This window comes from Streptopelia decaocto (genome assembly GCF_964273445.1).
Source record: "Streptopelia decaocto genome assembly, chromosome: 3".
Taxonomy (NCBI): domain Eukaryota; kingdom Metazoa; phylum Chordata; class Aves; order Columbiformes; family Columbidae; genus Streptopelia; species Streptopelia decaocto.
Window position 1 is genome coordinate 82,956,441 of NC_138656.1, and position 16,530 is coordinate 82,972,970.

A 16,530-nucleotide genomic window follows, 5' to 3' on the forward strand; every position below is an offset into this window, starting at 1 on the left:
AAAGCATTTGTGTACAAACACCTTCCCCCTCCCCGAAAACAAAACAAAGCAAAACAAAACAACAGCCAAACACTTGTTCAAAAATAATGCAAATTCCTAACTTTTACTTTAGTCAGTTTATTCTCTTTGACCGTGATCTAGAATCACTTGCAGACCACTACTTCAAATATGAAGTCACTTCATTTTGTGGTTTCGAGCCCTCTAAATGTAATTTTATTGGGCTTGGTATATAACAGTGGTGACGTTGTTCAGTGGAATTATGTCTTTCAGGGATCAGTTACTTCCCAGATTCCTATTATCAACAGACAGTGACAGACAGTGATTTACTGTAGGGAGTGAGGTAGTTCAGTGAAGCTTTTCAAGTATTACGCATAAGAGCTTTTCCTATGAAGGGCAATTAGCATATAACTGATATTTTTGCCTGAGTTTCATGTGTTTCAAAAAGCAGCATGCATATTGATATGACTAATAACACACGCTGTTGGAATACTATTGTTAAATTCAAGTCTGCGGTTTGTGCTAGCCACTGCATTTTTCCCATGGATATTACTTAAAATACAGTTTTATGTTAATTGCCATCGCCATTGACTTGGCTTGGGATATTCTGCAAATTCAGAATTCCCTGAATGAAAAGGCCTTACTTACATTTCTGTGAGATTTTTTTATTGCAGAGATTAATTTAGCATTGTAAAATTGTTTACAGTCTCTTTTCTATTATAACGCTTGATTGCATCCCTTTCCAACCTTTTTCCTCTCTTGAGTTCAAACCCAGGGTTTTTTTTTTTTGCATTTCTGCTATGTAACCAGCCATGCATCATATCTCTTCCAGTTTCTTCATAGCCTTTTCCATTTTGTGTCCTAACTTGAGGAATAACATCCTAAATCAGATATACAGTATATTTGCCTACTCTTTACCATTGTGATTATACTAGAATAGCTTATATTCATCCATGTATAAAGTTCTCCTGCAGGACTGGTGAGTAAAAAATTTTGCTATAATTGCTATATTATATATGTTTTGCTATAATATATTCATAGCCTGAAAAAGTGGTTGAATAAGTTAAGTGTCGAAAGCAAGAGAGAACTTCTCTGTTCTGTGAAGCCCCTGCTTTGCCATCGCCAATACTCTGTGTGCCGGGTTCACTCCTGCTTCTATGAACTCTCAAGTTCTTTGTCTCTTTATACTTTTAGAATAAAATAAAACTCATATTCTTTGTTAGTTTAAATTCAGAAGCTTATCTGTGCACTGGTATCAGCCTATTCCAGAATTTGTATTGATCCTTTAATACACTTTTATATTGCATAATACCTAGTATAATATTTTCACTATGTTGCTCTTTTGTTACTAAGCGAAATAAATTAATGAAATAATTAATGATCTTGAAAAAAAAAAAGCTTGTAGGAAATTAATTATTTTGACCTGACTCTAACATCAATTTTTATAATTATTTATTTATGCTTTTCTGACTTTCTTCTTGCTTTTTCTTTTAATTTGATATATATAAAATACATAATTAGCATTGAAAAGCAATGGGGAGCAATTATCATAAGCGAGAAGCACAATATAACTGAAATGTCACTGTAGTAGAATCCAGGTTATGGTTCAAGAAACTGCTTCTCTTTCCATGGCTAAGGTATTGCAGCAGACTGCACAGTTTCCTTCACTGTTTAAGTGAACACAAGAAAAATACACAATATGTATTATATTTTTAAGAGGATATCAGCAGCATTATGTGAATGTGCTGTCCTTTCTGCTGTGCCATGATGCTTTATTTGTGCTCATGTCATTGTGTCCAATAGTGACATACAAGGATAATTTCTTTGCATAATGCAATACAAAATTTTTAAAATTATGTATAACATGTAAAATATGTATAACATTATGTATAGAAGTTACCTTTATCTTCAAAGCTATATAAGAAAACAGTGTTTGAAAATCTAGTTATTGAACTTACGAAGGTGTTGCTTCTGTTCTTAGGGCTGTTCTTCAACCATGGTTGTGACTTAAAACAGTTGTTTCTGCCTAAAATGTGCAAATGCACCCAGAGTGATTTTTAGAGACAGCTACAAGCACATGTAGACCATAACAGTGGAATTCTTTGTATACGCTTATCACACAAAAAGTATGTTTTAAAATAAAATGTAAAAACATTCAGAGCATAGCTAATATTAGTCCTGATTTTATAGTTATTTTAAATATGAGACTTTACAATGTGAGTGTGGTCACAGTGATTTCCCTAAACTTTTATCTGACTGTGCAATTTATATTTTAAACAGGTTATATTTCATATTTGGCCTTAATCAGCAATAAATAAATAATTTAGTAATAAAGATACAGATGTGCACAAGGGTCAGTAGCCCCACTGAGTGTCAGGATTTGTTTTTTTCTTTCCATTTTGCTACACATCTATCCCACTCTTAATACGCGTCTTCTTGGACTGAAATCTGTTCACCAGCAACCTCTGTGAAGACTGCAAATGTCTTTCCGCAGCGTATGAAGGATGAAGTTGTTACATCAAATCCTGGTCCCATTGTAGCTAGTCGTTTTCGCTTTTGATGGTAAAATGGAACTAGTCCATGCATCTTAATCCCGTTGTCTCATCAGTGGAATTGGTGCTCCTGTGTAATCGTACCTGCTAGGGCGAAATCCATGCAGACACGAGGGGTATTTCAGGTATCAGTCCACCATTCAGATCAACTAGAAAAACCCTGCCTGACCCAGAGAGAGTTGTACCAAGTAGGAGAACAGACCACAGCAGGAGCTGCCTCTCATCCTTTGCTGAAAACACTCAATTCCATCATTAGTAGTACAGACAGATGCACACAGCTGTCATGCTGGGGTTTGGAAGTTTCTGCACTCAAATACTTTTCTGGTTATGTGATACAACAACAAAGTCTTGTTACGTCTAACAAAGCTTTGGTGGCAGGCTGTAGCACTTACTGAGTTCTTAAAAACAAACTCATCTAGAGTCAGACTTCTTGGTGGTTGCAAGAGCTAGTGAAAGAAGCAGGCAAGAGTCAGGAATAAAACCAGAAGTAATCTAGAGATCTATATGGAGTGCCGAACTATTCTTCAGCCACAATGTATGTCAAGATAAATTTTAGGATTGCCTAATAGAGATACTGCAAGATCGTGTTGGATAAATTGCCATCAGTTCTGGTATTTTGATGAGTGTCCTTGTGGAGGCTGAAGGAAGAAGCCACACGTGGTGTTTCAGAGGGGTGGTGAATAGCCGAGGCATTGCTGTGGGCAGCTCTGCCTGCCACCCACTGCCTGTTCCATGGCAGTTTTCACCCTGAAAAAACAGACAGATCCAGCCCATACGCCTGTTTGTTGCGCGTTGTTTTTCTTCGGCACATTCCACGTTTCCAATGCCATTTTCCTTGCCTCTTTTCAGCCCTTCTACTGCACATGCTGCATTTTTCACTCCATGCTCTCTGCTTTCCGTGTGTCTCTGACCTCTGTGCCATTGCCTAGGGCTGCAAGTCTCGGTCTGTGTTCCTGCATGATGCGCCACCAGTCTCACCACAGAGCAAGCGCAGGAGCTGCTGCCTCGCACAGGGGCAAGTTACCGCGTTCAGCTCACCTGCAGTAACTTGCTCCTGTGAGAGGTGGCGGCTCCTGGCTCCACCCTGCTCCTTTATTTCTCTGCATGCTCCTTTCTGGAAACCTCCTTCTATACTCTGCACAGCGGGATAAGGATCCAGGTAGCCCCGAGGGAAATTTCCAGCTGGTTTGTGTACAAACTGGTCAGAAGTTATGTTTTCAGCTCCATGGTTTGCATTGCCGTGTTTAATAGCCTGAGTGGACTTTGAAGGCAACCCTTGGAGGCTGAAGGGGTTGGTGTTTGGGGTTCAGGTTTGAGGGCTGTCCTCAAGGCATAGCTCCCATCAAGACACAGAGGAACTATTTGACACCTTTTCTGCCCTCACAAAGTACAACTTCGTGGCTGGAGCATCAGTGTCTTGGTGACCTTTGCCTGAATATTGTCAAGAATATCTTGAAATACCCACCTTCATCTTAGCAGACAACTCTTGGTGAGTTGCTGGGAACAGACCATGTGTGGAGAAAAGGAAACAATCAGGCTTCTTTGAAATGTGCTGCCCTCATACTGCCCATAGCCAAGGGTCGCTCTGCTTCCTGTGGCCACAGGCAGTGGGAAAGGGCTGATGGTACAGGGACTGTCCCAGCCCCTGAAGTGAGGTTAGCTGTCCTCAGGGAGGGTGAGCTCTGTGGTGAACCAGTCTCTGCTGCTCCTGTAGCCCTAATCCACTGTTCTGCTCCATCCCAGAGCTCTACCCCAATGCTTTCCAGCCCAGAAGGCTCCATTGTCACTCCTTTGTACCTCTCATCCCTTGTGTTCCATGTTCCCTGCCATGTCATGCTGCCTTATTCCAAGTTTCGTTTCACTTCAGCCCTTAACCCTGTCCTGCATTTCTTTGCATTTACTCACTGCACATCGCTGTCACTGTTGCTACCACGTTTTTTTGATGACTGTACCTGAGTGTGCCCCACTCTTCAGTGAGCTTCCCCCGCAAGCAGCAGTGCCTGGCTCCTGCACCTTGGATTTTGAGAACATTGGGTATATTTTATGTCCCAGAAAATCCCAGATCTAGGATTCTGAAGGCAGAAAATAGGTAATTTGGCAGTAACTATACGACATCATTTTCCTAGTACTGGAAAGGCCTTTAAGACCTTGACATTATATTGGCAAAAGTCAGAAATGGTCTGTCCTGACACTTCTTGGGTTTTTTTAACGGTACATCCTTAATAAGCGTTTTGGGTTAGAAGTCTACTCAGCTGGGTGTATTAGGACAGGAGTGTGGGGAGTGTAATGTTACATAGGGACAGCACATCTTAAAGAACCACTGCTTCTTGGAGTGATGTTTATTCTGCTTACAGAAAATGAAATGGGACTTGTGTTGAGAATGTATTGAAGAAGAGGCTACAAATAAAATGCGTGGCAATCTGTAAGCTAATTGATTGGTTGAGGCAACTTGGTATATTGCTACATAGTTTCAAGTAAAAGTAAAAATATGTATTGAAGTACCAGTAGGCATTTGCGGTTTTGACAATTGTTTCTCATAATTTTAAGGTAATTATTTGAATGTGAAATTCAAATGTTATAATTGCGTGGTGAAACTGTCACCACTGTTCATAGGCTGGTATTGATTTTGGCCAATTACAGGTGATGTCCAGGCAGGGTAGTTGTTGAGTACCACTGACAGTGGTTGGATACTAGAACTGTGCAAATGTAAAATTTGGTAAAAAATAGAAGACTGACATTTTAAAAGAGAACATTGGTGTAAAGAAACATAGAAGTGCTTATAAGCAAACCTGCCTACCATTCGAAAGCCTTCAAAGACAAAGAATAATTAGTTGAGAGAATATCTGTATCAATTTAAATACGTTGAGGTTTATGGTATAAAGTTAATTCTAGGTACCTAAAAATGATGTTGTGGTAAAGAACTACAAGAATGACTTTATAATTTGAACTTTCTGATTGGTGAGGAGTACATCTCAATAGTAATTCAGAAATCAGTCATGCTCAGTTCCTGGGGGTGAGATGGAGATTGACACATACTCCTGTATCTCACCCCTCTCCTCGTTGGCACATGGTTTTTTGATGCTGCCACTGGTGCCTCCTGAGGGAGCAGGAATGCTCTTGCAGCCTGTCCAGAACCCAAACAGTAATTCTTGCCACAGTCTGCTGACCTCTTCTGTGTGAGATCAGTCTCTGAAATATGGAGATTATGGTGATAAGAAAAACCCTGGAGTAAAAAGAATGTATACTAGTAATGAGATTTGGAATTTTCAATTGCTCAGATGACTTAGGGGTGGAAAAACAGAGTGTTTCAGGACATTGAATTATGATAATATTGAGATGCTCATTTCAACCTCATTGAGTGCTAATATGGAAAACTGACTGGTTTTACATGTTGGTGATATAATTCAGAACTTCAGAACTCAAGAGGAATCTTGAAAACTAGAGAAACAAATAATGAAACCTTTTATTTAAGCAAAGGACAGTTACAAATAACTTTCTATTCCCTAAAAATTTTGCTAACATTGCACTGAATTAACATTGCCTTTTTGAAGTGCCATGTGAATACAAGTGAAACATTGTAAGTAAAATACTTTTCAGCCGAGGCAGTGGAAGGTAAATAAATAGTAATAAACTGGTCTTGTGTCAATATCCATTTTATTAAGGAAGCCAATTCTTACAGTTCATTTGCATGTTTTTGGTGTATATCAGTGATAGCAAGTTAAACTGTGCAGACAGCTGTGTGGTCTTATGAAAGATGAGTCTTAAGGTTCCCAAGATGTTAATTACTTCTGGCTAAAGCGTGTGGAAGACAAGATCCTGACACAGCTGGTGAGGGAGCCAACTAAGGAAGGCACCCACGGGACCTGTTGTTTGCAAACAGAGAAGGACTTGTGGGTGATGTGACGGTTGGAGGCTGTCTTAGGCACAGCACTCATGAAATGATTGAGTGTTTGATTCTTGGAGAAGTCAGGAGGTGGGTCAGCAGAACTGCTGCCTTGGATTTCTGAAGGGCAGACTTTGGCCTGTTTAGGAGGCTGCTTGGTATGGTCCCTTTGGGAGACAGTCCTGAAGGACAAAGGAGTCCAGGAAGGCTGGTCTCTCTTCAAGAAGGCAATCTTAGAGGTGCAGAAGGTGGCTGTTCCTGTGCACTGAAAGAAAAGCTGGCAGGGAAGAATGGCCTGGATGAACAGAGAGGTTTGGCTGGAACTCAGGAAGAAAAGGAGGATTTATGACCTTTAGAAGAGGAGCAGGCAAAGCAGGAAGACCACAAGGATGCTGTGAGGTTATGCACAGAGAAAACTAGAAGGGCCTAAGCACAACTAGAACTTAATCTGGCTACCGCCTTAAAAAAACAGTAAAAAATGTGTCTATAAATACATTAGCAACAAAAGGAGGGCTAAGGAGAATCTCTATCCTTTATTGTATGCAGGGGGAAACATCGTGACAATGGGAAAAAGGCTGAGGTACTAAACACCATATTTGCATAAGTCTTTATTAGTAAGTCTGATTGTCCTCTGACCCCCTGAGCTAGAAGGCAGGGAGCAAAATGAAGCCCCAGTAATCCAAGGAGAAATGGTAGTGACCTGCTATACCACTTAGACACACAAGTCTGTGGGGCCACATGGGATCCACCTAAGGGGTCCGAGAGAGGTAGTGGAGGTGCTCACCGAGCCACTTCCCATCATTTATCAGGAGTCCTGGCTAACCGGGGAGGTCCCTGTTGACTGGAAGTTGGCAGATGTGATGCCCATCTACCAGAAGGGCTGGAAGGAGCATCTGGGGAATTACAGGCCTGTCAGTCTGACCTCAGTGCCAGGGAAGGTCATGGAGCAGATCATCTTAAGTGCCATCACATGGCAGGCACATAGAGGACAACTAATTGGTCAGGCCCAGTCAGCATGGGCTTATGAAAGGCAGGTCCCGCTTGACCAACCTCATCTCCTATGACAAGGTGACCTGCTTAGTGGATGAAGGAAAGGCTGTGGATGTTGTGTACTTAGACTTTAGTAAAATCTTTGACACTGTTTCCCACAGCATTCTCCTGGAGAAATGGGTTGCTCATGGCTTGGACTGGCATACTCTGCTGTATAAAAAAAACTAACTGGATGGCCGGGCCCAAATTGTTGTGGTGAATAGAGTTAAATCCAGTTGGCAGCCAGTCATGAGTGGTGTTCCCCAGGGCTCAGTATTAGGGTCAGTTGTGTTTAATATCTTTGTCAGCAATTTGGACAAGGGGATCAAGTGCACCCTCAGTAAGTTTGCAGATGACACCAAATTGGGTGGGAGTGTTGATCTGCTGGAGGGTAGGATGGCCACACAGAGGGATCTGGACTGGCTGGATTGTTGGGCTGAGGCCAGTTGTATGAGGTTTAACATGGCCAAGTGCCGGGTCCTGCACTGGAATCACAACAAACCCAGACAGCGCTATGGGCTCAGGGAAGAGTGGCTGGGAAGCTGCCTGGCAGAAAAGGGCCTGGGGGTGTTGATTGACAGTCGGCTGAACATGAGCCAGCAGTGAGTGTGCCCAGGTGGCCAAAAAGGCCAACAGCATCCTGGCTTGTATCAGGAATAGTGTGGCCAGCAGGACTAGGGAAGTGATTTTCCCCCTGTACTCAGCACTGGTTGAATTGTTCAGTTCAGTTCAGTTTTGGGCCCCTCACTACAAGAAAGACATTGAAGTGCTGGAGAGAGTTCAGAGAAGGGCAATGAAGCTGCTGAGGGGCCTGGAGCACAAGTCTGATGAGGAGCAGCTGAGGGAACTGGGGCTGTTTAGCCTGGAGAAAAGGAGGCTGAGGGAAGACCTTATCACTGTCTACAACTACCTGAAAGGTTGTAGTATAGAGGGTGTTGATCTCTTCTCCCAAATAGCAAGTGACAGGACAAGAGGAAATGGCCTTAAGTTGCGCCAGGGAAGGTTTAGATTGGATATTGGGAAAAATTTCTTCACTGAAAGGTTTTTCAGACATTGGAATAGGCTGCCCAGGGAAATGGTGGAGTCACCATCCCTGGAGGTGTTTAAAAGATGTGTAGATGTGGTGCTTAGGGACATGGTTTAGTGGTGGATTTGGCAGTGTTAGGTTAACAGCTGGACTCGGTGATCTTAAAGGTCTTTGCCAACCTAAATGAATCTATGAGTAACCACATAATCACACTGGGAATAATCACACTTCATGTCTTCTCTGTTTTTTTTAGGTCCCTTCCTAGAAATACAGCTGGAGATATATTTTTTTTTTTTCTTTTCTGCCTTACAAAAATTACGTGTGGATCTTTTTAACAATACTTTTTTTGCTTTAAGGTGCGCCTCTCTCAAATATGGTGACATACTCTGCATCCTCTTTACAGATTCTAACCTTTTCTGCTAATTACTTCCCGTATGTTTCTTTTCATTTAGAAAACCCTTAAATATTTTTCGAGTTTGCTTTATACTCCTAGAAGAAGCTTTGATCAATATGCTGGCTTTTTCAACTCTGAATACCTGCGTTCTGAATGAATTTGACTTATTGTGACTGAAAATGATTTTGATGTGCTCATCCTGCCTTGTATATGTCAGTACTGCAGGACTATCATGGAACTGTACAGGTCTTCCCAATGGAGTCAAGCACATGGGTGGGTAAAGGGAAGAAGCCACTTGTCTGTCCATGCTGTGACTGATCTGTTTTGACCCTTGCTGATCTTTCCTTCCTTTGGGTATTTCCGTCAATGCCCAGACAATTGTTGTGTGCTCTATGTAATTACAAAAGCATTTTTGAAGGTGGTATACAGTTCGACACCACTTCGTACTTTTGTTTGATATACATGAATGATTTGACTTTGGTGTTTTGCCACTGTTGGTGAACCAGATGAAGGTCATATATATCGTATTGCTGTCAAAACTGGGAAGAATCAGAATCATACTAAGATGTATTCATTGTGTGGACTGAAGGCCAAAACAATAGTTACTGCTGTTAAGCTTCTAATTTCTTTTGTTTATGAAAATAAGCCTTGAAATGGTGAGATATTAGTTAGAAAATGACAAGGTTATGTATAGAAGAAAAATGTAACTCACTATGAATTAGAAGTATATAAAGAAAGAGACATCTCAGTGATGAGCAGAATGATGCCTACATTCCTACTTATTTTCTGATTATTTCTAGTTAAGGGGGGGGAGTTTAATCCATATGTGCTAACGGGAATAGAATATAAAATTGAAGGACAACAGAAAACAGCAAACCCTTTATGAAAACGTGCAGCTACTGAAGATTATGATGGGCTTGGGTGTCCTTTATAGTCAGAAACTCTTTCAGTGGTCTGTCATCAAAGAGTTCTCCTTATGGGATTTCTGTACTTAAGGACAATGCTTTCGGAGCCTCTGAAGTGGAGGTGGTGACCATGGTGCATTTGCTTAGCAAGAGGAACATTGTGGTTGTCCAGTTTGAACAGCACGTTGCTCTCCTGACCCTTTCCCTGGCCAGTGTTGTTCTTGTCTACCTGTTCACAGCAGCAGCACCTGAATGCTCCTCTGGGATTTGGAGTTTGTGTAGTAGTAACATTGACTTGCACAATACCTGCAGAAGCCTGACTGAATCTCTTCCAGAAGTACCAACAGTCATTTGAATCAACTTGTCCCACTGTCCCTTTGGTTCTTGGTAGTGTACACAAGATCTTTGTAAAGAGCTGAAGAGAACAGTAGACAGAAACTGCATCTGGGGCTCTTTTTCTTTAGAAAGCCATTAGACAATACTGCAGAGATTCTCTATTATTTCTCTACTTGTAGTGATGTCGTTTTTGTATTACTGTGCATACTTTTATTTGCTGTAATCTGTTTTAGCTCTTAGGCCTGCGGCTCTGAATGTGTGTTTACTAGTCTTTTCTCTTGTTCTCCCTTTGTCTCTAATGGTCTCTAATAAATACCAAAGGCACACACCTGCTGTTCTTCCGTGTTACTGAGTGACATCCATCACAAAGAAACCTGTGAAATTATTTTGTTGAGCAGCTGCTTCTCCCATAAACAAAAATTTCTGGTGTGCGTCCATCTTTAATGCATGTCTTTCTGTTTTCGTAGTAGTTCAAATAGAACTGTGTGATCAGATTTGCAAAGGTAGCTCTTGTTGTCATAATAAAGCTTGATGCCCTGCGACAGTTCAGTAACAGCTACTGGGGACTAAAAAAACCTGATGGATGTGAAGTGATATCTTAAAGATTTTATTTTATTTTTTTTAGGCTGCTCACCCAGAATGTTGGTCTTCTTTATGTTGGAAACTTTGACAGACCTTTTGCACAAATTAAGGTATGATTAATAAGTAAGGGGTGGGGTGGCTATTTAAATTATTTCACTTCTGTGTGATTTAAGTCTTGATTTAGAGTCCTTCAAGTTATCAGTACAACTTCAGGAAAAATAATGGGAAATAGTGCTACCTTGGTGATGTTTACCATATTCTGGGTTTGCTTCTAGTTACATGGTTGCATCTGTGTACTTAACTTGTCAAAGAAGCTTTGTTTTTCCTATCATCTTCTGGTTCATTTTTAGTCTGGTTTAATTATAAGAAGAAAAATGTTCTGTATTTTCTGTGTGTGTGTGTGTTTTGGTTTTGTTGGTTTTGGTTTGGTTTGGTTTTTTGCTACCTTGTCAGTGACATTTCACAACAAAGCCACTTTTGGAACTCCGTAATTCTTTAAGTGATCCTTGGCAGGGAAGACACTGCAGTAAAAAGCACAGATTGTTTTCCCAGTATTATTAGACTTATTATGAAAGACTCATACAATTGCTGGAAAATCAGTTGTCTTTCACAACTTACTGTTTATTTTCCTTCAGTTGAGCTGTAATAGTTTGACATTTCTAATTGGCAGTTGCTAATTAGTTTTGTCACGTCACTTGCAAACAAAAATGTTTTACAATAATATATGGACTGATTTTGATGAGTTTCATTTGGCTTCTTCTTAGGACAAAGAGAGGGAAGCTTTAGCTTGTCAATCATTAATTGGGATGTGGAAATATGATATCTGTTTTAGAATGCTGAAATGTTCCCATGTCCCAGGTGATACCTGTCATTAATATATATTCTTCGCTCTTGGCAGCGTTGCTCCCTCCATTGTGTGCACATCCTTTGCTTCTCGGAATTTTAAAAGCCCTTGTTTATTTCTAAAACTTAGATGTGTTCCTTTGCCATCCCTCATTACATTGCTAAAGACCACTATTCCCAACTGTAACTAGCAAATACTTGTATTTTATAACTTAAACCTTAGTACTGTTTTAAAATTACTTTAAAATAACAGATGCATGCTTTTCATCCTCCCTGTTCCTTTTCTCTCATCTCCCCAGTTCCTACATGTATGTTATTCAGTTTGGCTAATAACCAAATGATTTAAATGTTCCTTGCATGAAACATCTTGCAAGAAGTTTTTTAACAAATAAGCTTGTATATTTTTGGTGGTAACTCTTCAGAATAGTGCTTGTTTAAATGCTTTATAAAAGCTCTCCCACTCTTTTCTCCCCTTCCAAATGAGGCCCCATTCCCACCCTCACCCACCTCATCCACTTCTAATAGTAAGTGGCAAAATTAGGAGGTTTTCCCTATGGTTATGAAGAGTGTGTGAGTTCACTGGGTGGGTTTGAGAGAGCACAGGTGTTCTCTGCACTCGTTTTGAGCCGTTTGCAGTCAGCAGGGTCCTCCTCCCGTCACTCCAGCCAGGGAGAGGCCCTTCTGCTCCGGGACAGCTGTCAGGTAGATGCTGTGCAGGATCAAACTGCAGGACTGAGTTCTATCTCTAGCAAATGTTGAGGGAAAGAGTGCAAAACTGGGATAAATGCAAAATACTTATCCAGGTTCCTGCAATTTGCATGCAGGGCCTTCTCTGCTAGAAGTTTTATCTGCCTTCTGCTGCTTAATAGATTAAGTGGGATCTTCCTCCCTGAGTGTACTTAAGGGATTTTCCACTAAATTTTCAACATACAAAGCCATACTTATCACTGTGAGTTAAGGTGTTATTTTATTCATTTTAAACATTTTGGTTCAGCCTAGGCTTTATGTCAGGAGAAATGGTGAGCAGTCGTTCTCTATTCCTGATTTTATCTTCTCTTCTGCATTACCCCAATCTTGCACTTTCCTGGCTACAAAAACTTAATCTATTTAATCTCTGTATCCAATCATTCAGTATCTCCAATCAACACCATTTTTGTTCTTTGTACCCTTCTGTAGCTCTACTGTTGGCTTTCTTAAGGTAGGGAATGACACAATATTCAAGACATGGGCACAATAATATTTTCTGTTCTCTTTGCTGTTCTTACCTTACATGCGGTACAATGCTTGATAAATATCTGGCATACATTTAATTTGAGTAGGTTAATATTAGACTTTCTGGTAATATATCACTGGTGTAGTCTCATCCTAAATTTTACGTTCACCTCAGAATAGGTAATGTGGATATTCAAAATAACTTTGGGTCACTACCTAGGAAAAACAAAGCTTATTATCCACTAAGTTACTGTAGATTACATAGACATGTTTGAATAAGCTAATTCCACAAGCTGTACTCTGTAAAACATCACTTTTATTTTTGGAGCTATAGGAATATATACAGGTATATATTTGCACACTGCTGTTTTGCTTTGTTTCTGATGCTAAAGGTAATCTTGACGTGGAACTAGTTTTTCACAGTGTCATCTCTTTGTGATTTGGATTATCAGCTGCAACTGGGACATGGCATGCAGTTAACAAAAACAATAAGCTTCTGTAATTGAGGCTCCTGTCTGATTGCTTCGCGATTCTAGAAGGATGTTGGCTGCGTGACAACAGGAGGAATTGGTGTAGCACCAAAAATGTAGAGTAATAATTCACATTGAGAGTTGGTGCTGTGAAAAGAAATGTGCAGACTCTGGTAATACACAATGGTCTTTGTTGACAAAAGTTTCTTTCATACTTCCCCCAGCAGTTCTTCGAATCTTTTATACATGGTTGCTAATGGTTCCACCAGGTAAAAGACCTGTGAACCACATTTGGTCCCAGAATGAGGCAGAGCCCTCGTAACCTTTTGGTTCAGATATACTTTTGCTCCATGTGATGGATTGGTCACTCTTGCTATATAAATGACTCACTCATGTTCATTTGTAAACATCCCAAGTATTATGCGTTCTATTAAGACATGGCATTTCTTGCCAAACGTGTGCATTAAGGAATGCCCCGAACAACTACACTCCTCTGTCACTGTAGATTTATTACCCGAAGCGAACCATTATTACACAGCAGTACTTCCAGTGCATTTTACTACACTTTCAGTTGGACAAATAGGAATGTTGTCAAGCCTTTGAAATATTCATAGTAAACGTATAAACTGCCATGCTAGTACTCATAAATTCATGTTTCAATGTATGCACATTTACAAAACTGCAGAGAGAGGAACTCCTTATCAAAGTATCCCTTTCCAAAAGCAAACAAGCTTGATTTTCCAGAACTATACGAGAAAATAATTGCACGAGTGTCTTTGATGGTGAAGGCTGTAGATGGCAAGTCTGGGAAGACATTTTGAAATACTAACCTCTCTCCTAGGATGATTTTTCTATATCTGTCTTTCTTATATGCGAGAATTCATTAATATTTATATATATTAATATTTATAATGTTTCTGAGACATAGATGAGTTGGTAGGATTAACCAAAATTACCTGATTCTCCTGACTTACTTTCAGCAGTATCAGTGGTTGTGCTTGATTGATGTTTGATCTCTGTACTTCATTATACAAAAGGAATGTGAAGCATTCACTCCTCAAGCTTTTGAATCTTGTATTAGATTAGAAGATTGGCTAGATTAGAAGAAATGGAAAAAAAGCATGTTTCCTGGCTAGAGGGATCTGCCTGGAAATTTTCTTTTCCAATAATGTGCCAGTTGATAGATAGTGCAAGATTTTATATGTTGCTGCTTTGTGAACAGAGTTCATGATACAGAACTTTTAACTTATTGCATAAGGCTTGGGATTGCTTTTGTCCTAGAGTAATATTCACTGAGTTTCAGTAAGTTCAGTGGCTCATAAAAATGATGGCTATTTTGGTTAGCTGCTGAGAGTACTAAATGAATTAATTATTTGAAAGTCAAATTCTCTGCGGCAATGAATTCACATTTTATTTCCAGAGGCCTGTTCTTTAAAGTTATATATGAGGAATCAATTTCATATAGGGTAGTTCCTCTTATAATTTTATTTTATTTTTAAATGAAATTATTTTAATTTATTCTAGCATCTGTTCAAAAGTGGCATAGAACAGCTTCACCATAAGTATTCACTTTTCATATCTTGTCCCATTTAAGGAGCTATGTTACAGTAGTACTATTTACGGTGATACTTCTGTATTTATTCAAGAACTTTGGAGAAATTCAGTGATATGCAGCTTTCTTTGGATCTTAAGTGGTTGTATTTATTAAATATCTCTTGGAAACTAGATGAAAGAAGAAGGTGTCTCTTAAGTGACAATCTTGATCAACAAGATGAAGTATTGACATCAGCTGGAATTAAGCGGCAAAATTTCTTAAATCTATTTGCATGAAATATTGATTGTATTCTTTTACTAACAATGAAGCTATTAAAGCAAAAATCTTATCATAGAAATTTTGTGTTTATTAGAAGTAACTAATTTCATTGTCTCAGTATGCATAATATTCACCTGATGGAAAGGTGTGTTATAAAAGTTTTAGCCTGTTTACAGAACAAGAAGTCTTCATAACAGGTATGACAGATACTTTCAAAATAGATATTTGATCAATGTAGATCAGAATGAAAACACTATAACCAGTAGTTAGAACTATAAAGAAAATGATATTGCTTAACCAATTTTTTAGGATTGAAAGTTTTTGCAGTTCAGTTCCTGGATGCTTCTGGGTTTAGGGGAAACTGTTCAGTACACTGTGTTCTCCATTATTAATCAGTAATGAAGCTTCTGGCAGTCTTTACTATTGAGCTAATGACTAGTTTCATTTTGGGCTCTTAACACATTAAATTACCATTTAAATAAAGATTAATTGCTGCAATTTTATTTTTAGTATTTTAAGAGTAGTTATTAAAAAGTTTCATAATAAATACTACTTTGTTCAAAATAGAATTGCTCCATTTAATAGAATATGAAGACAGTTGTGGGGAAAAGAGTCTTTTGGAAACAGTGATGTGTTCTTAGTATTTTGTTTCTATGGCAGGAGCCCAGTGGAAAGATTCTGAAAGTTTTAAGTTTGCTTCAGGGGAATTTGCTGCTGTAGCTACAGCAGTCTTGCTATCAAGGACTAGCAAGGAATCGAGCGCTCTGCTCTGACCTGCAGCTCGGTACCTGTTACCTGGGATTTTATTAAACTTGAGAACGGTATTGCTGATTGCTGAGACAGCTAAACCTACCGCCAGGACTGCAGTTTGGTTCTAAGCTATTATTTGCCCTATTGCCTCATTTTCCCCCAGCAAATACACTTTTAAATTAAAACATGATAAAGCATAGCAGAGTTCTGCCTCACAACAGGTAGTTGCCCCAGAATACTTGATCATATCACATCAAAACCAGTAGGCCCTCCAGATACAAATCCATCTACCTTTACTTTAAGGGCCACAGGCAACTTATCAGCACCTTGGAGAATTTACTGTAATGTTTCCAAGAGCTGAAACATCTTCAACACAGCTGCTTTACCGTTGTCCAGACATAGGGGCTGGAATAATGGCTGAGAACCAGGCTACACTTCATTCGTGACTCCTTCAGCAACATCAAACATCTGTCGATGATTGCTGAAGTGATTGCCCACAATTTACCAAATAATCTTTTTACTGAAAGAGGCTATAGGCAAGAATTGGTGAGCTTGCTGCTTTCAAGAGCAAAGAACAAACCTCAAGCTAGGGTCAGCTGCTGATTTCTTGTCTGCAGCTGGCGTGTTTTTCTTCCCTGTGTGACAATGACTTCTATTACCAATTAGTGATCGCGAAGCTGGGTGGACTGCCACTGGCTAATCACGGAGCACAGGTATGAGGAACTTTTCAGGGTACA

The 16,530-nt window shown here is 39.7% G+C and overlaps 1 protein-coding gene across 1 annotated transcript in view; it reads left to right on the top strand.

Moving 5' to 3' along the window:
* Positions 1–16,530, top strand: part of RNGTT (RNA guanylyltransferase and 5'-phosphatase) — a 182,644-nt gene that overhangs the window by 137,902 nt on the left and 28,212 nt on the right. Inside the window, exon 14 of the mRNA XM_082048859.1 lies at positions 10,749–10,815. Coding sequence (XP_081904985.1) covers positions 10,749–10,815 — 67 coding nt within the window. The remainder of the gene's footprint in view (positions 1–10,748; positions 10,816–16,530) is intronic.